The 25976-nt window shown below is 41.3% G+C and overlaps 1 protein-coding gene across 2 annotated transcripts in view; it reads right to left on the bottom strand.

Annotated features, from left to right (window-relative positions):
- EFCAB11 (EF-hand calcium binding domain 11) overlaps nt 1-25940 on the bottom strand; it is a 57136-nt gene extending 31196 nt beyond the window's left edge. For both annotated transcript variants that reach the window (XM_079949542.1, XM_079949541.1), the window contains exons 1-5: nt 25782-25940; nt 18728-18823; nt 14416-14461; nt 10160-10261; nt 9053-9143 (exon numbers count right to left, since the gene is read on the bottom strand). In XM_079949542.1, the coding sequence (XP_079805668.1) occupies nt 9053-9143; nt 10160-10261; nt 14416-14461; nt 18728-18823; nt 25782-25853 (407 nt within the window). In that variant the 5' untranslated portion in view covers nt 25854-25940. The remainder of the gene's footprint in view (nt 1-9052; nt 9144-10159; nt 10262-14415; nt 14462-18727; nt 18824-25781) is intronic.
- Nucleotides 25941-25976: the final 36 nt, after the last annotated feature.

Raw genomic sequence — 25976 nt, 5'->3', positions numbered from 1 at the left:
ATTAGTTTCCCATTTGTAACTGTAAGCTTAGCTTTTGTCTTCAACTGGACAAGCCTGGGTCAAGGAACACACACAGATTCCTTACCATTAAGTGAGTTTAATTTAGAAGCTACTCACAATGACAACAAAAGGACGTAGGAGGGAGCCACAGTGGGCTTCTTAAGAGACAGGTGTTTGGGTCACACAGAGAAGAACAGGAGCACACTTTGGGGATTTCTAAAAGCAAAAATATTTAAGGAACATACTAAACCAAATCTATATTTGAAATCAGCTAAACAGTGTTTTAAGATACTGACAAAATCTGAGCTATTTGAATATAAATTCTTTAGAGAATATATGAAAGTAAACAAAAGCTGAATAATGAGGCATGAAAGGGTTTTTTAAAATGGAGGGGTGAATATGGGGTGAATAAAGTAATAGGCAGGAGGAAATTAATTCCTGTTGCAGTCAACTGTGGCCTGAAATTCAAAAACAGTCTTCAAATAAAAATATAAAGCAATTTACATTTAGCATGTTGAAATAAAATACTTGTCTCAGGTACATTTCCCTCCAATGACCCTGTCAAATATTTTCTATCTCTGGATCGGTTTTTAGTAATTTCTTAATGAATACCGCTGTAGCAGATGGACAATCTACTTCAGGGAGGGATACAGAAGGCTGTAGGGGGAAATAAAGGAATTATTTTCTCTGCATCTTTATCTAATGTAAGCTAGTGCCCTGTTTTCAGAACATGTCTACATGGTCTGTTTGGGCTAACAAAGATACATTTTGCATCTCATTCTATAGAACCAAAATGTGAAGAACTGTGAACTTTTTACTATTATTCCAGACCCAAATAAGAGTTATGACTTAGGAGAAAAGCATGCCAGCAGATGTGTCAGCCACTAGAGACTATTCTGCAAAGATTATGCTACATGTACATACAGCTGCATGCACCTTTAAATATGCAGCCTGCAACACAATGGCCTAAGAAAGGACAGCAACAAAGAAAAACTACTGCAGACATCTCTAGAACTGGAATGACATTGCACTGTATACTATGTTCCCATGGCAACTAGCCATGGGAAGATGAATGTTTCATATTCACTCTGCTCTGCAGTACATGTCTAAATCAAAATTTCATAAAGAGCACAAGATCTTGACTGAAGATTATCTACACAAAACCAGGTTATTTTCATATTACTGAATAATTATAGGCCAGAAACAATGAGGTCATTTTGGAGCAGAGGAGACAAAAATATGCCAGGCATTAGTATGCCTCTAGTGTGTGATCCTATTCATCCAAGTGTAAACTAGCATAAAATGCAGAACACAATAGAATGTACTATCTGCTTCTGGTTAATGTCATCTCACATACCCTGATCCAAAGAACCATGGAAGCAGAAATAATAATCAGGTGTAGTGCAGAAGACTGAGCCACGTAGGGATTCTTATGGGGTAAAGTATAGGATCCATGAGTTATCTCAATGTATAAGAACGCTTTTTCAGCTAATATACAGATAGGTCTCTGTCAGGGAACTGCCATCAGAGCAGGTGGTGGAAGGGCTCAAGGAGGTTAGGAGAGACTTAACAGCAGAGGAAGGAACCAGCAGGGGGAGAGAAGGAGCTCCGAGGGAAAGGGAGTCGGAAGAAGGGCTCTGGAACACTTCCAGCGAAAACAGTGAGGAGGTTTCAGGACCTCCTATAGGGACACCCACACCTCGCCGGAAACTGTCACGCCGAGAGTCCAGAAGACGCGTTTCCGTTAAGGAGCTTTTATGTTGGAAGAGATTCCGCAAACGCCCACTGTCGGATTCTGCCAGCGACTGAGGGAGCCATGCTTAAGGGCTCCGCTAAAGACAAGAGTTTTGCTAAGCTGAGCAAACCCTGAGGGACTAAGCTTTTACGCACAAGCAGCTCATCATCCCATCACAGTCTCTATACACTCATTAGAAGAAATCTGTTTGCAGAACCCTGTTTCCACAATTCTTTTTGCTCAACTGATACCACCAAGACTTGCAGAATAGCATCTATTCCTTTCTACATTTTTGTCATCACATCACTCTTTATAGATGTGAACTGGCAAAACTAAGGATTTTTTAAAAAATATTCCTGATTAACAACTTTATGTTTGAATAACTTCTTTAATTAAAGACTGCTTGTGGGTGGTATTTTTTTGACAGCAATAGGCAAACTTTATTCTCTTGTTAGAAAAGTGGATGCATGCATATTCAATGGAGAAGGAAATGGGAAAACGACAGTCCAGGACTTGTTGTTGGCATCTGTCTGTCTCAAGAGACAATGGGATGCACCTCGGGGGGGGGGGGGGGAGGGCAAAGTCAAACTGCTGCCTTAGCAGCACCAAAGTGACTTCCCTGGGGTGCAAACCTGGGCAATGTGTATGGCAGTCCTGGGCTGCCCAGAAAATAGGACAGACCCCTCTCTTGGTCTTGCTGATGTGGTCCAAAGAAAGGCAGAGCAATATGTTTGTCACCAGCTCAGATGCATGAGTTGCCGGAAGGACTCCAACCAACAGCCTTAAGGACTCCACTTCGGATTTGTGTAGGCTTTACTCATCAGCCTCTTCTTTTTCTGAAGATACCTGGTATGCTGCAAGGCAGCCAATATTTAGGACCAGAATTTTACCTCTCCTAGATCAGTGGGGGCAAACCTTTTAGAGAATGAGTGCCCAAACTGCAACCCAAAACCCACTTATTTATCACAAAGTGCCAACATGGCAATTTAACCTGAATACTAAGGTTTCAGTTTAGGGGAAAAAACCTCATATGTTAGGGTTAATGTAGCCCTTTCCATTGATACATAATTTTATGGTAAAATTATGTATTTTTTTTCTAAAAAAAATGTTTTGGGATACTCTCATTCTGACTCAAGAAAATCACCATCGGGGGAAATAAATACCGTTCTAATTGGGGAAAATAAATACAGTGAATTTTCATCTCCCACCCCCCTGCGTCCCCCCAGAAAAAAGCACTGGTATTACTAAAAAAAAAAGTAGTTATGAGCTATCAAATCTTGGAAATACACATTTTCCAGAAGGTTCACTGGAGGGTTGTATTAACAGCCACTAAGAGCTGGGGGCGGGGGTGGGATTGTCCAGAGATGTTCAGCTTTTTTGGGGGGGGGGGTATTATCAAGATTTGTTGAGGTTTTTGGGGAGGGATTGCAGAAAACCGCTCACCAGCATCACAGACTTACACCAATTGTCTCCACCGCAATGGCAGCAAATTGAAAACAGCCCTTGTCACAGCCACCAGTCACACGCACTATCACTACAGAGAATCTCCTGTCCGTGTCTTTCAGGAGCCTCAAGGAGGCAGAGAGCAGCGTCCACCTAGACCAAGGGCACCGCTCCTCCCTCCCAGCCTGGAACAGGAAGTATGGTGAGCAAGTTGCACACATGTCCCTTCCTGTGCATGCTCTCTCTCTCTTTCACCCAAAGATCTGTTTTTTCCCGCTCCCCTCCTTCCCTTTCATGCCAGCTGGTTGGCGGGTGCGCAACTCCCCCCCCCCAATGCTGCTGTGGGAGGCACGCACACTATGGAGCATTGCCCATCTGCAGCAGCGTGGGGGGGAGCGGCTGCCCACTTTGCCAAAACCCAGGAACGGCTCTGCTTTGCCGGCTGTGCACCTGCCCACAAAGAGGGCTCTTAGTGCTGCCTCTGGCACACATGCCATAGGTTCGCCACCACTGTCCTAGACGGACTCCCTTCCCAGGTTGATAGGGTAATAAAAGGTGTGAAACTTTCCTCCCTTTTTGGCCTGTGCTTCTTCTCATCCTTTCCATTATTATTTTTATGGGTTCACACTTATAAAACGAGCACTTCACAACAAAATATGCAAGCCTTTCTGTTAACTGGTCTCTGAATGACAACTTGTACAGGAGATGCCCATTTTGAATTATAGCATAAACACAATACATTTTGCTGAAATACAGTGATTTATTGCCATATCATTTTTTCTGACCTGCTACATCAATTTAAACCTGAGCTAACAAAAGAAAAGTGTTGAAGTCTATGCTACCAAACAAAAACTGCCACTTGTTCCATGCTAGTAAGACATCAAGTTAGTCTATACATTAGCAATCAACAAATTGCTTTACCTTCCCCTTCTGTCCACCACCCCAGAAAGCTGAAGTAGCCAGCAAACACCAGGAACACTTAATATTGACAAGGTAGCCACGTACCTACACTAGCGATACCCTAGGCAAAGAGGCTCCAGGCAGGACAAGAGCAGCACTACCAGTAATTGTATAGCTCCAATACTATGCAGCGTAAAGATAAATACTTGTGTTATAGAACTGTGACACCAGATGGCGCTGTGGAGTCTCGTTTTTCGCCACTGGGATTCCCCTATATAAAGTTTACAACTCATTTAACTGAACTGCTTCTTTGATGTGCCTAGATCCAGCCCTAGTATGCCTGCTGTTTGCTAGGCTTGGTTGACTGTTGGAATTCAGGAACAAGAGGAAGGGAAATTAATATCAGTTCAACGTAACACTTTTCCAGATTTAGCCCACATGAAGTGCCTGATGTGCATTTCAGACTTAAGATAACAGACAGCTTAAAAGGAAACTGATATGTATTCACTGCTATAATAATAATGTATCTTCTACAGTCTAGACACTAAATCAAATAATGAGCTTAACAGTAACCTCAAACTCACCTAAGACAAACGGTTACATGTGTATAACAGATTTTACCTATCTCAAGTCAGAATGATCACTGGGGAGGGAGAGCTACTTAACTCATATGTTATCTTCTATATAAGCATCCCTGAGCCAAAGTCATTTTTTATACCTTGTTTTATGTATTACTCTGTACTTAAAATAATGATGCACTGTACAGTTTTATTTTTGTTATTATTTCTAGTATGTTGACCATAATAAATTGAATATATTACACAGATTTCAACAGCATTGGTTAATATGAACATCTTGAAAAGCTACATTGAAAAACCAAACTGTGCAAGATGGAAGACAATTCTGATTTTCATTAAACAATATCAAATGCATGTATTAGTTTGTCCTTTTTTATTACTTGCCTAGAAAAGGCTATTTAGCACCACCAAATGGTTCAACTGATCTATTAATGCATGTTTATTTTGGTGTTCCACATGATAAAGATTTTGTGTACAAACTGGTAAAACTTTGATGGCATGTGTCGTATTCAGAATATTCTGTTTATAACAAATTAATTTATAATTTATACAAATTAGAAGACTTTTAATCAAGGGGAAGAAAAGAAGTCTAAATAATAATAATAATAATAATAATAATAATAATAATAATTTATTATTACGGTCAGAGACTAGCTTGTAAAACACATAATGGGACTGCACTCCCCAAAGCAAAGCAGACATTCAAAACACTGCTATTTTAAGCAACATATAAATTAATGTGTACAGTTCCATAAAAATATTATTTTCATTATATATATGCATGTGTGTGTGTAAGTCGCATGAGCACATACATAAACACTCTCACTGGCTCATACAACCACCTGTGTCTTGACCCGAGCAGGCAACTATTGGATTTGTTTGTATAAGTGTGTTGTATATTCTTAAGTGCTTGGCATGTAATATACTATCTCTTAATGGCCTGTGCTCTGCACTTTAGTAGGGAATATTTTCTAACTAATGATACCCCTGAGAGTTTTTCCTGCATGTCAAAACTTTGCAACAACTGGAAATGCTTAGCAAGAATAGAAAGCAGCAACATTTAGCTGAGCACAGTTTATCTTCTCCCCTCTCAAGTCACTTGACTCACGAGATGCACATTGCTGGATTATTTTGTATGATTTTTATTTAATCTGTTCTAAATCTGCCATATAAAACCTTACTTTTAAAAAGGGGTGCCAGTCTGTCAGGGAACTGCCATCAGCTGAGAGGTGAGAGGTGGAAGGGCAGATGGATTACAGAGAGCCTCCAAAAATCGTGGGAAGCAGCACTTCCTCAGCAGAGGAAGGAAGCCCCGCCTCTAGTGGGGAACTGCTGCAGGGCTCGGAGGATGCAAGAAAGAGCCAGGACACCATGCCTGAGCAAAGCGGGAAGGAGGGAGGTCCCCTTTTACCCAAGCCTTCCCTGCGCAGCAGGCTTTCGCGCAGAGAGGGGAGGCGTCGCGTCGGCTGGGGGTCAAGAGACTACTCTGCTGGGGAAAGTTTAAGGACCGCCCACTCTCAGATTCTGCTAGTGAGTGAGCAAGACATGGAATAGAGGCGTTCTGCATTGTAAATGTTTTTGCACCAATAATAAAGCCTTTGAAAAGACCAGTGAGGGATCTTGCCTGATCGCTCTCAAGCAACCACACCGATAGGCATAACACAGTCCATGTACTATTATGTACTCACTATATCCACAAGTTCCTCATATGATGAACTCAGGCTTATATCACCTACATGTATTTTACTATCTTATCTGTCATATGGATGACAGATAAAATAAAATAAATTGTATGCATCGCACTATGTCCTGATCCCTGCCCCCATTTCACACGGATGCCATTTTGAGGCACTTCTTAGGTTCTCATCTCATCTAGTTGGCCTCCAGGTTGATCCTTTTTTAATCTGAAATGCTGGGGAATTTGGGAGTGCTTTTTGCGGAGTCCAGGGGCCCAGGTGGCGCTGTGGGTTAAAGCCTCAGCGCCTAGGACTTGCCGATCGAAAGGTCGGCGGTTCGAATCCCTGTGGCGGGGTGCGCTCCTGCTGCTCGGTCCCAGCGCCTGCCAACCTAGCAGTTCGAAAGCACCCCCGGGTGCAAGTAGATAAATAGGGACCGCTTACCAGCGGGAAGGTAAACGGCGTTTCCGTGTGCGGCTCTGGCTCGCCAGAGCAGCGATGTCACGCTGGCCACGTGACCCGGAAGTGTCTCCGGACAGCGCTGGCCCCTGGCCTCTTAAGTGAGATGGGCGCACAACCCCAGAGTCTGTCAAGACTGGCCCGTACGGGCAGGGGTACCTTTACCTTTACTTTGCGGAGTCACCAACCAACTGCATCTGGCACTGTTGATTGGTTACGGCAATCTGGAGAGAGCTGCACCTTGAGCCTGGGTTCAGACAATCAGAGATAAACCTTGGCTTCCTTTAGGACCACAGAGGAGCAAAGGAGCTGGAAGCTCCTCTCTGAGAACCCACACGCTCACGTAGCACTGCTAAAACACAATTTGGTTTACTGTGTTGTCTAAGCAAGGCCACTGGGACATTTTCACTGAGCTATATCACTATGACCCCAATACAGTGGTACCTCGGGTTAGATACGCTTCAGGTTACATACGCTTCAGGTTACAGACTCTGCTAACCCAGAAATATTACCTCAGGTTAAGAACTTTGCTTCAGGATGAGAACAGAAATCGTGCTCCGGCAGCGCAGCAGCAGCAGGAGGCCCCCATTAGCTAAAGTGGTGCTTCAGGTTAAGAACAGTTTCAGGTTAAGAACAGACCTCTGGAATGAATTAAGTACTTAACCCGAGGTACCACTGTATCTCTTTCCTGGGCAATCACTGCCAATTTACACCCTTTAAGCATATATGCAAAGTTTGCCTCAAATGTGAGCCACTTTCTAGTTGCTTATAATTAACTGCATTGCTGTTTTAATGCCCATTCACCCAGTTAGGAGAGATCTTTTTGGAGCTCTTTGCAATACGTTTTTGTTTGTCCCACCATGAGTAGTTTGATGCAAAATATATAAGATTACTTCATTTTATATAAATCTTCTGAATTATGGAATTACTTGGACACCTTTTATCCAGAGCACAGAAGGGACAACACACATTTATCACAATCTCTAAGTGAAAAAAACTTACAATTTTTACAAATGTAAAAGTAGCTCATATAGTATAAGGTAAAGGGTAGCAGCACCATATAGTATACTACTGTATGAGCCCTAAAAATTACTAATTTCCTTTTAAACCCTTGACTCAATGCCTGCAATTTTAAATACTATACAAACTCCTGAATATACATTCATTCTCATCAAACAGTGGTTGCGATTTTTAGAAAAGGTATTAACAAGTAATAATAACATAGCCGCTTCCCTGGTGGTCTAGTGGTTAGGATTCAGAGCTCTCAACAAGTAATAACAACACATGTCACAAGTACTGCCTGAGATGTGCATGCCAGTGCACCTCCAACTGATAGCAATGCAGTGTGAATAGAAGGCAAGGTGCTCTGAGGTGCATAATATCTATTATTTGTTTGTTTACATCACGCTATATTGCTTTTCTGCCAATGCACTCAAGGTGCATATACTGAATGCCAAGACTGTGGAATGCTCTTCCAGGAGAGATTCAGCAGGCTTTGTTATTCCTAATGTTCAGATGTCTTTGGAGACTTTTCTGTATCAACAGACCTATTCAGTGGTTTAAGCTTTTAAGATAAACCAGGCATTTTAATGATCAGACTGTATTGTTTTTAATGGCATTTTATCTCATTTGTAAATATTTTTGTACACTATCCTAAGATTTTGTTTGAAGGGCAGTCGAAAAAATATTTTTTATAAATAAATGCCACTTGTCCCTTAGATGCAGCCAGGTAGAACAGCTGCTAATGGAGAGAGTTCTCCTGCTACCATATGATCCTGGCTGACCATTAAGATGCACTGTGCTCAGAATACCTGTACTGTCTGAAGCAGAGAAGGGCTTTCTCAGTCATGGTGCCTTGTCTTTGGAACTCCGTATCCATTCTCAGCTAAGCAGCTGCTCAGCCTTGCTGACCTTTTAATTCTCTTTGGCATTTTATGCAATCTGATTCTGCTGATTTTACTATTTGTTGCCGAGATTGTTTTACTATTAACGGCATTTGCTTTACATGGTAATTTTTCTCCTTTGTTTTATTGTTTTCAAATATCACTAGCTGCCCTGAGCTCTTTGACAGAGGACAGGGCTATAGGAGCTGTGTGCAGGTCTCCCATTCTGTGTGACTGTGCTGTGCGGAGAGAAGAGGAAACATGGCTCTGCTTTCCACTAAGTAGATCCTTTTGCTTGTAGACTCAAGGCCTGCAGTGGTTTGGACTGAACCATGTCTGCAGTTTAGAAACACAACCAAATGATTCTGTTCATCTTACCTGAATGCTTCAACTACAGTCCTCTCTGGCAGCTTTGGGGCCACAACACTGAAAGCTTTTCTGAAATCTTCTAAAGACAAATATCCTCTACCTTGATAAAGAGGGGGAGAAGGTATATGAGGAAAGACATTTAAATATTTAGAAGAGTAGTGAATCTATAAATCAGGATTAAGACAGATTTAAAGCCTGGAACCAAGGGCTCCCTAAGAGTGTGAATCCCTCTTATTATTTTTTAAAAGGACATGACATCTCAAGTGCGCGTAAATTTAGAGGGGATTTAGTTCCAGACCTGGTTATTGTGTTTGAGTTTAATAACCAATACAGTGGTGCCCCGCAAGATGAATGCCTCGCAAGACGAAAAACTCGCTAGACGAAAGAGTTTTCCGTCTTTTGAGGTGCTTCGCAAGACGAATTTCCCTATGGGCTTGCTTCGCAAGACGAAATGTCTTGTGAGTTCTTGCGAGTTTTTCCCCTCCCCCCCCTTTTCTAAGCCACTAAGCCGCTAATAGCCGCTAAGCCGCTAATAGCCGTGCTTCGCAAGACGAAAAAACCGCAAGACGAAGAGACTCGTGGAATGGATGAATTTCGTCTTGCGAGGCACCACTGTACCGGGAAACACAAGAACCTGTATTTTCTTGAGCTCTTCATGTTCATAAATAGCTAGTGTGGTATTGCACTTTAAAGGGTCAGAGGAAGATTGAGGATAACCTAACTCAAACCACCTCTTGGTTATGAAGCTCTTGGATGATGTTGGGCCTGCCAGTATCTGCCATACAGCTGTACCTGGATTTTCAAACAGCTTAGTTCTTGAACGTTTTGGCTCTCGAATGCCGCAAACCCAGAAGTGACTGTTCTGGTTTGCAAACTATTTTTGAAAGCCAAACGTCTGACGGGGCTTCCGTGGCTTCCAATTAGCTGCAGAAGCTTCCTGCAGCCAATCAGAAGCCGCACATTGGTTTCCGAACGTTTTAGAAGTTGAATGGACTTCCGGAACAGATTCTGCTCAACTTCCAAGGTATGACTGTACTTGCTTCACAGGCTTGTTGTGAGGATAACAGTGATGGAAAACAATAAGACTTGCGGAATTAATATGAAAGCAAAACTTACATTGCCTGTCAAAAGCAGTGAATAGCTGCCTTACTTCGCTTTGGTAAAAATGTGCAGCCTTCTTTGTACTCATAAGATTTAGAAAGTCTTCAAGTGATACACCTAGAAAAATAAGAAATTTGGGATATGTCAAATGCTTATCATTATTCCTCCAAAAATTATTTGCAACACAAGCAGTATAGCACTTTTGGAGTGAATGCTTATTCAGAAGGAGGAGTCACTATTTACTCCCCAGTCAGTGTGCACAGGATTGCAGTCTTACCCTGCAATCCTATACATGTCTACTCAAAAGTAAGTACTGTGTGGCAAACTCTCCAGTAAGGGGGAGGACTACAATATTAATATGTTAAGTAAAAGAACAATTCTTGAAATAGGGTTTTTATATTACTGCAGTCCACTTCTCTTCTACTGCACAAATAATGAGGCTTAAACATATTTACACAGTATATTTTGTTGATTTCAATGGGACTTACAGGCATATATGTAGCTATAGGATTGCAGCCTAAAAGAGGGTTATAATGCTACTGCTTATAAGAATCTAATCCCCTGGTGGGAAACCAGTTGGGTATAAGCAGAAAGAGAGAAACCAGTGGGCTATAACAGGTGGCTGTTACTATAGTTATGATTTTAAGCTGCTATACTGCACTATGTGTGGCATAAATAGAAAGGATCTTATTTTTTTTAGTACCTCCTGTAATACTCCATTACAACTGATTTTGTGTTCTGCTCTGTTGATGTGTAAAAACGGGCACTGAACTAAACAACTTGGAATTGATTTGAAGTTATTCTGCCAATGATACAATTTAAAATGCAAAGTCAGAATTCTCTGTTTTCTTTCGTAATTTCTTTAAATCAACAGAAAAATCTGATTGTGTATTTTCTTTTCAACCCCTATGCCGTTTTTTTCCCTCTAGACAGGGAGAACAGGTACAGCTGTGGTCTTGTCAAAATCAAGAACACAGTTAATGAGCACAGATAGATAGATAAGGCCAGTTCAAATGTCACAATAAATCATGGGTCACTGTGAGAGAGATAAGTTGCAGCGAGCCCTGGACTCATGCACATCTCCCTCTGTGAGGAGATTCAACATTTTTTGCTTCCATTTTTTATTAAACACAATTTAGTGTTATGTCCAACCGCTCAACTGTGGTTTTATTTATTTTAAATTTACATACCACCTTTCCTATGAGGAACACAGGGCAGTTAGTTAACTATAGTTTGTTAAACGAAACTAGTTTTATAACTCATGATTTGAAGTCAACTTATTTCAAATAAACTGTATACAAAATGAATAGGTTTGTTGGGTTCAGACATTAATTTTTAAAAGTGAAAGCTTCTGAACTCATCCTTGCAGCCATGCTGGAGGAAAAAAAGGGAGCATACAAGCCCAAACCTTATTGCTCCTCACTCCCGGTCATGATTTATTCAGATCACATGGAGCACTTGTGTAAGGTAAAGGAACCCCTGGATTGTTAAGTCCAGTCAAAGGCGACTATGGGGTTGCAGTGCTCATATCGCTTTTCAGGCCGGGGGGGGGGGGGGGTTTGTCCACAGCCAGCATGACTAAACCGCTTCTGACACAATGGAACACCGTGATGGAAACCAGAGTGCACGGAACACTGTTTACCTTCCCACTTAAATTGGTGCCTATTTATCTACTTGTACTGGTGTGCTTTCAAACTGCTAGGTTGGTAGGAGCTGGGACAGAGCAACAGGAGCTCACCCCATTGCGGGGCTTTCAAACTGCCGACCTTCTGATCGGGAAGCCCAAGAGGCTCAGTGGTTTAGACCACAGCACCACCCGCCACTCCAACATCTACAGCTCAAGGAAACAGAATCTCAATATTAAAGAATGTAAGAACTACAGGATTCTTTCCCACATCATATCATTTACACAGGTAGGAACACCACCCTTACCTGCTACCCTATGAACTGCTTGTCTGAATGTTGTTTTCACAATTCACTTATGGAAACATTATGGGTAATATTCAATTGTGGCATTCTTCTTGTACAATTCACTTGTACAAATGGGACTTATCTTTTCCTCTCCTCACCCCTGCAGACTTCCATGCACCCTCCAAAATCTGTTTCAGAGGGTTGGGGATGTTGTCTATTTCAAGGATTGTAAGACCACACTGTCTTCAACTATCAGGTTCTGTTTATGATGTGCAATTTTTTAATAGCAGGGAATGCCTAAACATACTACATTTGCCTGCCTGAATATCCAATTTCATTAATGCACGCTGGCTTACATTATGAAGTGACCCATGCTTAACAGACACTCATCTCCCAATATGGATTCATTGGAGCATTAGATAAAGTTAAATTCTCCAGGCCACCAGCTTGTGTTTTAGTCTTATGAATGTAATATAGAGCTTAAAATGCTATGCACATAGGCCTTCTGTGCTGGTTACACACTTAGCAGATGAGAAGTGTGAAATTCTATTCTATTTCCTTTCATTCTAGGTTTCTTATGTTGTATCTTCCCTTGTTCATCTGGCTATTTATAAATGTTTGTGCATACGAACACACACACACACACTGTTAGGCTACTGTGTTCATCTCTTGCCTGCGACTTTCCCATAGGTGTTTGGTTGGCTTGAGTGGTAAACAGGGAGCTGGACTAGATTGGTCCGTGGTCTGCTCCAGTTAGGGCTCTTCTTACATCGTCAGTTTAGCAGCTTAAAGGATTCACGTAATTCTGAAGTCACATCTACACAGGGGCTTTCAGAACTGATTTGGGGATATAGGAAACACAGGACAATTCAAAATAATGTGTGTGTAATTTCACAATACATCTAGAAGGCTCACAGAAATCAGAACACAGGATTATCCATGCCTATTGAAGAGAAACTGCACTGGCACATCATAAGATAATCCTGAGCTAGGCTGTCACTATGATCAATGCAAGGCATTCTGTCTTGCAAGCAACAAGCCCCCTTGCAAAATCTTCCAACAAACACTTAGGTCTGGAGGTGAGATCACACATGACTTCTCGTCTCAAAAATGCCGAGTCGCAAAGGAACCTTAAGCAGCATATGGTTTTCATTCATTTTTCATGAAAGATTTTGTTCGGTTTACTAAAAGTATCTTACACCAATGTGTGTTCATTTGAACTGAAGTTTCCATTCAAGTTCAGATTCAGTTTCTCATCTTTCATCAAAGATGTTGTTAGGAATAAGATGACTGACTTCCAAGCAGAAACGGAAGGTGTAAAATGGAAGCTGGAGTGAGGAATGCCACTCAGGTACATCACGTCAGTGAAGGAAGAATGTCAGATTAAAGTAGCTAGGTTCTACCCCCAGGTTCCTTACAAATATAAACATATATTTCTGTAAGCTGAAGGACTGCTTTTGTTTTATTTAAAAAAACCAACCTTGCTCCAAGGCAACCAGAGGGAAAATTAATTAAATCTTCTTTATAACCCATCTCGTAAAAGGCACTTTTAAACACTACTTCTGCTGTGATAAGTACAAAGTGTAATATACATTCTTTTATCATTCTTGCCTTTTCTTTGTCTGAGTAAGCAAACCCTTTCTGGAGCATGTGAAAGTGCCTTATACCTAGTCAGGTCATTGGTCCATCTAGCTCAGGATTAAATTGATCGGCAGCAAACCTTCAGGGTTTCAGACAGGGGTCTTTACCAGTCCTACCTGAAGACTGAACCTGGGACATTTTGCCCTGTCCCTTTCCTCTCTATTTCCTCTCTATTTTCCTTGATATCAGCCTAGATCCCACCTTCCCTTCCCTCTTTCTAGATAGTGAATTTTTATATTCTGTTTTAACCAGACTTAGCTGTCTTTCTGTCACTATTGTTTCAAGAATTTATTGTTGTTTTCATCTTTATTATGTTAGCAGCTCTGAGAGGTTTTGCTTAAATAGGATAGAAATTTCTTAAATAAATAATTTGTGCTATGAAATATAAGTGTGACTATGATCCAGTTTCCCATTCCCTTGTGACTTGAAACTGGAGCTCCTTACTTTCACCTCTACACCACAATAAGGGATGGGGGGTGGGTAGTGCTGTAGAGAAGATCACTTCTCCAGTTCCATTGAGCTGGGCAGCATTCAATCTGTAGTATTTAGCTCAATATTGTACACCAAAAGTGAACCTGAATGCATAATTTTCAATATATTATTTCTCACAAGTTTAGTAATTAAAGCTATCCCATACTTATTTTCTAACTCTGTCATGTTTGAGCTCTTATGGCTAGTTAAAAAGAGAGTGAAGATCAAAATATGATGCTTGTACATACCAGATTGATTTTGCTTCACAGAAGCCATGACTGAATCCACTTCCACCTAGAATAGACAAAAATGACACCATCAAGAAATGACTTGGTACATTTCTTTCAATTCATTGTTTCATTTGCTACCTCTACATAAGCCAGTTCTGCAAAACCGTTATCACAGTCTTACCCACAATTACCTTCAGTTCAGCTGTTTACTTCAGATGTCAGAAAATGAAAGGCATGATCCATTTCTCTGAACTCCCATTAAGTTGAGATTGTAAACCAAACGGGCAGTGCACATGTTGGAGAGGAGCATGGGGTTTTTAATGCTTTAATTGTGAAATCAAAAAAGTGTTCCAACATGGGGTTACAAGTTACAAGCTGGCAGGTAACTACGAGACGTGGATAAGCTTAGCTAATATATTGATTCAACAGTTGGCATTCCCCTCTGCTCTCCTTTTCAAGAGCAGGGTGGGCATGACTATTTGTGCAGGTTGTGTCCCAAGTCTCTGGAATGCACAAGCAAATGGGCACTCCACCTTCAGAGGCTAGACCAGGCATAGGCAAACTCGGCCCTTCAGATGTTTTGGGACTACAACTCCCATCATCCCTGACCACTGGTCCTGTTAGCAAGGGATGATGGGAGTTGTAGTCCCAAAACATCTGGAGGGCCGAGTTTGCCTATGCCTGGGCTAGACACTCATGGTTTACACTACCACTTCCACATCCTTGGAGAATGAATTAGTGAAGACAGCTTGCCATTGGACTTATTCTTAGAGGTCTCCATTGAAGGAGAGGGCTCTTCGCTGACAAGGGAGGGCACTGGAGTTATCTTGGTAGCTCGTAACATAGCACTTGAGGTGTCCACTATCACAAACATGGGCCATTCCTAACAGACTAGTAGACCTGTCCCTAGAACCCAGACTTCTTGCTCAACTGGGACCTTCCTCTGGATGTAACTCCTTTTGATGTCCCAAATTCTCATTCCACATCTCACTAGGGCCTTCCTCTGGGTCAGCCACTTCCAACTCTCCAAGCTCCTTTCATTCCGCCTCAGCTGACCACGCTGTCCACGACGTCTCCATGAGATTCATGACAGCATATTAATGACGAGTCCCAGCAGCCAATCCTTTCAGCTGTGAGGGGATTGCCCAATTACAGCTTAAAGAACCATGGGAGAAGGTGAGTGGAATTGGCTTTAGAGGAAGCATACTCTTAGGCCCACATTATCTGAGTCTAATGCTCTCCTTCCCTCATTGGTCCATGCTAAATACAATGCCACTCCAAATGTGTATACCAACTGCATTGATTGCTCACAACAGATGCACAACTCAATAAAACAACAGAATTTATTTTGTGGGTGTGTGCATTTTAGCTTGCAGGAAGGTCAAGCTATGACCACGCCAGAACAAATAAAAATATTTTTAGAATTAGGACCTGCAGAGCTGGGGGCGGGGTGGGGAGGAGAAAACAAATGGGAAATTTTGATGTGCAAGTGGATTTCAATTGTGCAAGTAGGCAGACATCATTGGATGCCACTCGTTATGTTTTGATTGATAAACCTATAGTTTAACCAGGTTAAGAATGAAGAGAACCACAGATGTAAATGAAAAGGGAAGCTAGGGTTGCATAGCATATCAATTATCAAATTCCACATCATTCATTGTCAACCTGCATTGCAATTAGGTCATTCCAAAAATATGGATGCTCTGAGAGAAATTGATGTACAGATGGGTTTTCATTTACAAAAGAAATAACTTCTATATAATTTTGAACTGAACAAGTCTATAACATTATACTTTTGAAAGGGAAACAAATACCAAAAATGTATCTAAAAATTTAAGATCAGTTTCTCCTACCATTATTTGCTTTCCATACAAATCAGGCTATTTATTACAGGCTTTAATGATGGCAACATGTCTAGCATCTTTCTCCATAGAAAGAAAAGCAATACGACTATGTGAAAATGAAATATAATTTCATTAATGGTCTTATTTTGAACCAGTAGCTGGACTGTAATCTAGAAGCCATTTACTCTATTAGAATTAGCAGAACAAATTTGGAGCAAATGGACTGTAGACTACAGACATAAAGTACAATCCTAAATATATTTACTCAGAAGCAAATCCAACTGTGCTCAAAGCTTTCTCACAGATTAGAGAACAGGTAAGTGCAGCCTCAGAATTTCTAATAAAGTCACTGAAAAATATCAAAGATCAGCTACTTTCCAAATCACTATGGAAAGCATTAACAGCGACATCTCATGGTCACAAAAGGTATTACTTTGATTCACATCTTTATACATGGTAATATGAAACAAAAATCTGTTAAAAGTTCATTAGGCAAATCTTTTCAAGGCTGGAAATCAATAAGCAATGTCATCCTAAGCATGTCTACTCAGAAGTAAACCCCAATGAGTTCAACAGCACTTATTTCTCAGTTAAGGCTGAAACCCTATGTATTCCTTTTCAACTTAATGAGACTTACTTCTGAGCAGACTTGTACAGCATTGTGCTGTTAATTGTCCTCGGGACTGAAGAAACAGGCTGAATTTCCCTGGTTTAGTGGCAAGCCATATTTTAGCATTACACCCTAACTGGACAAACCACGGCTTACAGTCTAAGATCATGAACAGCAGCTGAACTAGGCTTGCAATCCTTGTTTGCTGCTAATCCAGATGTTGGAGGGGAAATCAGAGTAGAACAAGGGGAGAAGGAGGGAAGGTGTAAGCATAAGGCTTGTTCACTTAGCACCAAGCTGTGGTTTGTCATTATGTCTCAACTGACACAGTAGTTAGGAAGATCTAACTTTTAAAAACAAGTGTGCCTTGACTTAGCTCCTATTGTCACTTGCGCAACATACTGGTTGTGAATGCAATGTTCATCTGAAATTCTTATTTTCATTTACTTATTTAACCTTTCAATAGCAGTTTCTAATTTTAATTCCCAATCTACTTGTGCATATGTTTTTTGAGATATGGTAGGATTCTATTTAGCTATTTTGCATAATTGACTGGGATGTGGGGCAACATTTGTTTGTTTAAGCAACTTTGAAGTTTAGAAGGTCAAGCCAGCTACACATTCTATTGAGAAATATCTGCTTTGATGTAGAAACAGTAGATAAAGATATATGAGTGAATTACACCATGCAACACTGATTTCCGAAGAACAAAGAAAAGCAGCTTCTATTGGCAAAATAGCTGAGGCAGACCTGCCCCATCTCAGAATCTGGAATAACCAAGGTTAGCTTTTATTTTAGCTCAAATAGAGAAACAGCCAAGTTAGCATCCCTACACTGGGTGGCTCAGTTTCGGTTATAAGGAATCCATACAACTATGTGTTTTGTAAAAAAAATAATCCAGGAAGTTTAATTTTAAAATGAAGGTTTGGACCAGAATAAAACAGTATAGCAGACTGGAATTGTGAACAGGAGCACTCCATGCTGCAGCATTTTGTTGCTGATCTGCTCTGTCCATCATAGGTAAAGGTAAAGGGACCTCTCACCATTAGGTCCAGTCTTGGCTGACTCTGGGGTTGCGGCACTCATCTAGCTTTATTGGCCAAGGGAGCCGGCGTACAGCTTCCGGGTCATGTGGCCAGCATGACTAAGCCGCTTCTGGCGAACCAGAGCAGTGTACGGAAACGCTGTTTACCTTCCCGCCGGAGCGGTACCTATCTATCTACTTGCACTTTGACATGCTTTCGAACTGCTAGGTTGGCAGGAGCAGGGACCGAGCAACGGGAGCTCACCCCGTTGCGGGGATTCAAACCGCCAACCTTCTGATCGGCAAGTCCTAGGCTCTGTGGTTTAACCCACAGCGCCACCCGCGCTGTGATGGACATTACACTTGCAAAATCTCAGGGATACTTTATGAAGCTAGAAACAAGTGATATCTATGATGATTCTGTAGAATGCACCCACTGACTTCTATTGGGCTGGGGTGCTGTGCTTTAAGGGACTCTCCTTTAATAATAATATCATAATAATTTTATTATTTGTACCCCACCCATCTGACTAGGTTGCCCCAGCCACACTGGGTGGCTTCCAACATATAAAAACATAATAAAACATTACACCTTAAAATAAGAGACATTTGTGTCAATTACAGGTACTTAAATACAAGAACTCACAATGGAGGTAAGGCCAACATTCACTGCCATTTCCTGCAATCTGAGAGAGAAAAAACACCCCAGTACTTTGAAGACTTTTCGTAATTCAAGAAACGTAAACTACAGAATATTTATCTGATTATTTTATGTTATATATATTATTTTATTTTAGGGTGCTTAATGAATATGCCAATCCTCAAGACAGGGTGGAAGAAAATAAACTTTACCTTTGAGGGCTTATAGCCAAACAGCATCACTACAGCCACCTTGTAGTCCTCTCTGTTTAAATATCCTTTGTGGTCTTCATCACATGCCTCAAATGCCTAAAGACAACAAGGTAATTAATGATTTTAAAACAAAAATTTATTGAAGTATGTTTGGCAAAAAGAAAATGAGTAATCAAGTTTCATCATATTTCTGTCTAATCTTGGATTAGAATTCACTGCCCAGTTCTAGTTTGGTGTGTTTTAAAAGCCTGTGATCCTTAAAGTTTGATTTAGAATCATTCATTTTAATGACTCATGTCAGCAAAAATTGGATAATTTATTTTAAATGTGGATTTGAAAGCTTTTATTATTTCTAGATGTGATGTTTTTATTAAAGTGATATATATCTCTTCAATTAAAATTTTTTTTAAAAAAAAAGCCCAAGCTTCTTACGCCACCACAATAAAACAGTAAAAGGTGATCAAGGTACAACACTGTTCTAGGGACCCACAGATTATTATATTTTGCCCTTAAAATCACTGATATTATTTAGATAATTTATATACTGGGTAGCTCAGTTGATTATAGTGTAGTGCTGATAACACCAAGGTTGCAGGTTTGATCTCCATGTGGGACAGCTGCATATACCCTGCAATGAAGGAAGTTAGACTAGATGATCCTCAGAGTCTCTTCCAATTCAATGATTCTAAAATAAACTGCTTCACTTTTTAGAGAGAAAAAAAACTCTCTAAGTGGTTAAGGAGTTGAAATAAAATTAAATAAAAAAATCAGAAAATAACAAAATACGTTATAATAATTCATCAGGTAGAAACAACAAAATAAGCAGCTGAACAGGTTAACTGTCCTAAACATCAAAAAAAGGCCCAAGTCAACAAATAGGTTTTGTTGCCCCCCGCCAGCTGTTGCTCAGCAGTGGCACCTTCTTACTATTTTTGCCAAACACCTTACAGGCTCCCGATAGTTAAATATAATGAATTTAGGATCTAGAAAAGATTGCCAAAGGGTGGTGGTGGGGAACCTACAACAAAGATCCAGTTTTACAGCATCTCAGTTCCTCCCATCACAACAACTGCTGACTTTACTTTTTAACAACCACTAAAATGTCCATCTGGGACGCAGGTGGCGCTGTGGGTTAAAGCCTCAGCGCCTAGGGCTTGCCGATCGAAAGGTCGGCGGTTCGAATCCCTGCGGCGGGGTGCGCTCCCGCTGCTCGGTCCCAGCGCCTGCCAACCTAGCAGTTCGAAAGCACCTCCGGGTGCAAGTAGATAAATAGGGACCGCTTACCAGCGGGAAGGTAAACAGCGTTTCCGTGTGCGGCTCTGGCTCGCCAGAGCAGCGATGTCACGCTGGCCACGTGACCCGGAAGTGTCTCCGGACAGCGCTGGCCCCTGGCCTCTTAAGTGAGATGGGCGCACAACCCCAGAGTCTTTCAAGACTGGCCCGTACGGGCAGGGGTACCTTTACCTTTAAAATGTCCATCAAAGAGTAACGAAAATGCTGTCAAAAGCAATCTTGAGTTAGATAACAGCAAGACTGCAGAGATACCAGCAGTTGAGAAATATTCTAATGTACTCTGAATGCTTGTGAAAGATAAAATGCTGAGAGAGACTAAGAATGAATAAACTAACCAGATTTCTCATTAAACACTTGGACCAGAGAATAGAAATCTCTGCTTGTTGACTTTATTATTTGTTACAGCCTCATGCAGGAACATGCTTATGAAGTAACCCAAACAGAAATGAAAAATGGCAGATTGCCTACTGATTATCAATAGAAGCACTTGGTGGAGAAAACTGTTAATGAAATGCATGAGCAAATTATCAGGTCCTGAAAACACACCAGGACTACTTTAGACTTTTTGGATAAACACACAAAGGAGCAACTAATAGCTTTCGAAATTTTAACACCTAGATACAATCTTTTAATACAGCAGAGATAAGAAACTCTCAAACAGCAGGTGAGCAAGAAGCAATTCTCACATCCTGGACACCCACACAGCAGAAAGACAACCAGTTCTAAATGTTCACAGAAATTCTAGCACTGGTATGAGGTGAATGTGCAAAACAAAAAATAAACTTTCTAACTGTAGTAATAGTTAAACAAAGGATAAACTGCTCAGAAAAACTGCCATATTTCTTGGCACAGCATTTTTTTTAAGGTGGTGGGACAAATATCTCTTCCCAGAGTATTATAATGTGTGTTCAATTCTGTAATCCTAAGCATACTTATTAGGAGTAAAGCCCAACTGAACACAGTAAGTGTTATCTTTGAGTAAACGTGCACAGGTAAAAAAAAATCATAATAGGAATGCAATTCTATTCTTAATCCCAATGTTGATGGTGGCAGCCATAGAATTCTCTTTATTATAGGTAGCAGCTGTGTCCAGGTGAGCAGTAAGGTATTACCAGCAGTTCTGCTGGTGCTAACAAACAAAAAGCCCCCAAATTGTTGTTCTGCTGGTGGGGCACCAGTGGCTTTGAATATACAGGATCCAATGCTCTACTAATCCTCCAAGGGCTCTGCTTATTCTTTTTTGTTTTGTGAAATTCCCTACAGGCGTTTGCCATTAAAAGGCCATCACCATACTGATTATAGAATCACAGAGTTGGAAGGGACCCTGAGGATCATCTTGTCCAATCCTCTGCAACACAGGAATATGCAGCTGTCCCTAACAGGGACCAAATCTACAGCCTTGGCATTATCAGCAGTACACTCTAATCAAATTTCTCACTCACACAGCCTGGCTTGTTAGCATAAGCTAAATCCAGGGTTTTCCAGCACAGTTTAATCAAATCTTGATTCGTTCTAACTTTTAATAATTCTAAGAATTATGGGCAACTTGCACCCACAAACCCAAGACTTATAACAATAGTGTGAAAACTTCAATAATTCTTCATCAGGCTACAGATGGTAAACAAAGTGTGAGGGGATGGGGTGGGGTGGAACTGGCTGATGGTGATCTCATGATTTTGCATCTGGTAAGAGTATAAAGATGGAGTATTGGTGGGGGAGTAGATATTCAAATAAGTGCTACAGCGGACAACAGGTAAGGAGGAATATGGCTGATTCCAAGTCTATGGAAGTACAAAATACAAAACACAGCTGTTATCCAGGTCTGTCTCTATCCTTAGGTGAAGCACACATTAAACAGGTAAATAAATCAATTGAAGGGAAGGTCTGTAATTGTAGGACAACCACTTGTACTCCTTGAATAGAATAGGGCTTCTCCTTCAAGATATTTAGGTCTGCAAACATGTGCATGTTTACCTTAAGTATTTACAATTAATTCTGATATATCAGGGCAATTGTTCGTGTGATGTGAACTGTGGAATTAAGACTTTTGGAAATGCAGTTACCTTTCACCAACACACTGCAGATAATTTGGCTAGTGTCTAATTATTTGGCTAGCTATGGAGGGACTAGCCAGGTGAAGCCTCCAGAGGGACACAACTGAGGTTCCCAATGTGTGGGGTTTCTGTGTGTGCCAAACTGAGTCTTTGACCTGGGTGGAATGAAGCCTTGTTTCGTCTTTGGTCTAGCCCAGAGTGCAGCCTACAAGCACCCAAGCCTCTTGATAGTTTCCAAGTCGGACTTCCGGGTTAGCGCCATCAACAATGGCGGAATTCCTCTGATCCAGAGGAACCCGCTCCGCGAAAATTGGGTCTTGCCACCGCGGCGAAGGCGGAGACCCTTTAAAAATCCCAGGCGGAGGAAGCCTGGGAACGTGGGATTCGGCTGACACCAGGAGCGCCCCCCTACACGCAAGGAAACCCCTTTTTCGGGGATCCGAAGTGACGTGGGGTGAGCTGCGCGGTGTTTTGAATCGACCGCTATTTTTGTGGAGTGAAGCCGCACAGCCGTTGCCGGAGAGCGCTGACTTTTTCCTGTGGACAATTGGACTCTAAACAAGTACCCGTGAGTAGAACGGAAAATTGGGCTAAGAAACATTTTAATTTGGCACTCAAGCAGGAAGGTTCTAAACAGGAAGTCCGCCTTCCGCTTTTGTAAATAGCCTGAAGCAAAAATTGTGCAAGCTAAAGTCTGGAAAGTTGTATATAAAGGTCTAAAATTCCTCCTATTTTAACCATCTAAACCCCTCTTGGAAGCAGGAGTAAAGAGGGGGAATTTTGACTGTTTAAGCCTGCAGGAGAGAGAGTAAAGAAAGATAAATTTCCACTGTCTCAAACCTGGGAATGGGGTGTCAGAGACAGAGATTTTTGGTGAAGTTCATTGACTGTGAAAGGAGCATCCTTTGACAGACAGTTAAAGAAGAGAAACAAATTGTCTCCTATGTTGCCTTTTGCATTTAAAAGAAACAAGAAATCTGAAAAATGAAAGTAACTTTTTTTTTTGTTGGATCTGCTTTCAAAAGATGGATACAAATAGAAATTGTCTCCTCTAGAGGGAGCTTGTTAAATTGTTGCTGGAGTCGATCTGGGGACTCTACAGCTGCGGTGATAAGGATCGTGGGATTAGACTGTGACCTTGAACAAAAATGTGTTTGGAAGAAGTTTTGGTGCTTGCCTTTTGCAAGACAAGCGCTTTGTTGGAGCAGATGCATGAGAAGATGGACTTGATGACTGGCGCAGTTAGAAATTTTGGACAAACAGCGAATACAGAAACCATCCAGGAGCCAACTCAAGAACCTGCTTTGACAGAGCAAGTGCAAACGCAGAAGATAATGGAGGAGGCTGCTGTTGAACCTCAAGTAACACAAATGGAGAGGCCCGAGGCCCTACAGGAGCATAAGCCGTTGTTGTTGAAGGTTGAATCTGGAGTGGGCCAGGGGGGGTCTGGAGTTGTGGGGGCCCTTAAGTTTGGAGGGACCTTGAAACATGCCTTTAAATATTTTCTGGACTACACTGTTGATTGTGGGGAATGGGACTGTGGGGAATGGGCCGATCTGCTGAGGAGAGACGGAGATATTTTTGAGTTGGAACATCCCCGAGACCTACTCCTCAATGAGAAAGGAAAGGAATTAAGAAAGAGATCAACAAAAGATAAGGTAAAGTGCAAGTACAAACAAGAAGAAGATCTGCAGAAGGGACATGGAAAAGACTTAAGAGCCTCAGACATAAGATTACCAGGTTGATGGACTAGATGGAATGGACAGTAAGGACTGACATAACCCGAGACCAGGAAGAAGAGACGCTGGAGGAAGATTGGAAGAATTTTTTTAAAAAAACTTATATTGGGAATTAGTGTAAAATTAATGAGCATTAGGAAAATGTTGGAATGAAAATATTTGGCTTTAGTAGAAATGATATAAGGAATTATGTACAAATAAATATTAAGTTTTAAGCTTTAAGGTATTTTATAGAAAGATAAGGTTAAAATAAATTAAGGTAAATTGAATGACAGAATATAGTGAAAGATGGAAAGGAATTGCTGAGTTAACTAATAGGTTAGACTGTTAAGACAAATTACTCAATAAAAATTGAGAAAGATGGAAAGAATTTGCTGAAACAAATAACTAAACTAGAATACAAAAAGGGAGGTGTGAGGAGGTCGATGAAGCAAGTAAATGAAAGATGGAGATATGGAATATTGGATGTGTGTTTCTTTTTTATTATTATTATTGGTGTATTGGTTTTTATGTGTTTTTTTTCATTTTTTGATGTACTGTTATGTATGTTTTGTTAATTTTTTGTTGTTCGCTCTTTTGCCTTTTTTTTGTAATTTTTGAAACTTCTAATAAATATCATTTTTTTAAAAAAAAGATAGTTTCCAAGTCATGAGAAGTAACAATTCCTCATTAGATTCATCTGGAGTAATGTGCCCAGGTCTGGGACTTCTCACTTTAAGAAGGATGTGGACCAACTAGAAGGGGACTGAAGTATAGGAAATGAAGTCCTTATGAGGAAACATTGAACAAGCATACCCTGAAGAAGGAAAAAGACTGAGGTGGGATTATAAAAAGGTAAAGGTAAAGGACCCCTGACAGTTAAGTCCAGTCGCGAACGACTCTGGGGTTGCAGCGCTCATCTCGCTTTACTGGCTGAGGCAGCTGATGTATGGAAACGCCGTTTACCTTCCCACCGGAGCAGTACCTATTTATCTACTTGCACTTTGACATGCTCAGCAAGCCCTAGGCTCAGTGGTTTAGACCACAGCGCCACACGCGTCCGTTTGAGGTGGGATTATAGCACTCCTCAAATATCTTCTAATGAAGGGCTGACGCTTTAGAAGAGGGCAAAGCCTTTATCTTTTCTGCCTTAGATGGGAGGGCTATACCTAATGTGTTTACGATGGAAGAGGGTGTATTTTGATTGAACATTAGAGGAACTTAAATGCAGCCCTGTTTAGGGACGTTTTTAAGGTTTGATGTTTGATTGTGTTTTTAATATTCTGTTGGGAGCTGCCCAGAGGGCCTGCGGAAACCCAGCCAGAGGGGCGGGGTATAAATAAACTGTTTTGTTGTCGTTGTTGTAAATATTAGGGGGTTTTGTGTTGGGGGGGTCGCTACTGACCTTCAAGCAAAGACTAGACATCCAAATACCGAGGATTTCCAGCATCTATGATGAAATGTTTAGGAGTACGTATTGGGGAGACCCAGCTCCAAATCACCACTAAGCTACCTGGGATGGTCTCGGGCCAGTCACTCCCTGGTCTACCTCTGTTATGTACTGAGTTGAATAGGATCCAAACTGTAGCAGTCTGATTGGTCCTAGAACAATAGGATCCAAATTGCAGCAGTCTGATTGGTCCTAGAACAATGCAGCAGTATGACTGGTTGGCAGGAACCACCCAATCATGCTCCAGATATAAGTGAATCCACAACCTGATTGGCTTACAGTAGAATTCCAGAATTAGCCAATCATGTGCAGCCCATTGTGTAAATAATGTATATAAAGCAGATACTTTGAGGGGACTTGGATTCATTCCTCCTCACCACTATGAGCTGAATAAAGAGCATGAAATCACTTTGCGACCCTGAGTATATTACAACCTCACAGGGCTGTTGTAAGGACGAAAGAGAGCGGAGGAAAAGTGTGACACAAATGCAGCTAAGGAACACCCAACACAAACACACACCCCACACCTCGTTACCTACTTTAACCCACCGCTTCCTGCGCCTCTCCTCGCCACTTAATCCGCTCTCTGCCTCTTCACGCCAAGCGCACATCGCAGACGCTGCCTCAAACCGGCGCCAAGCTTCCCATGGCAACCCAACCGCTCTCCTTAGCAACCCCAACGCCGCCCCTCATTGGCTGGAAGCGCGAGGCGGGAAAGCCGCTATTGTCCCCAC

Source organism: Podarcis cretensis (genome assembly GCF_951804945.1).
Source record: "Podarcis cretensis genome assembly, chromosome: 1".
NCBI lineage: Eukaryota > Metazoa > Chordata > Lepidosauria > Squamata > Lacertidae > Podarcis > Podarcis cretensis.
Note: the sequence above shows the minus strand (reverse complement) of the source record. Positions and strands in the feature narration are given on the sequence as shown.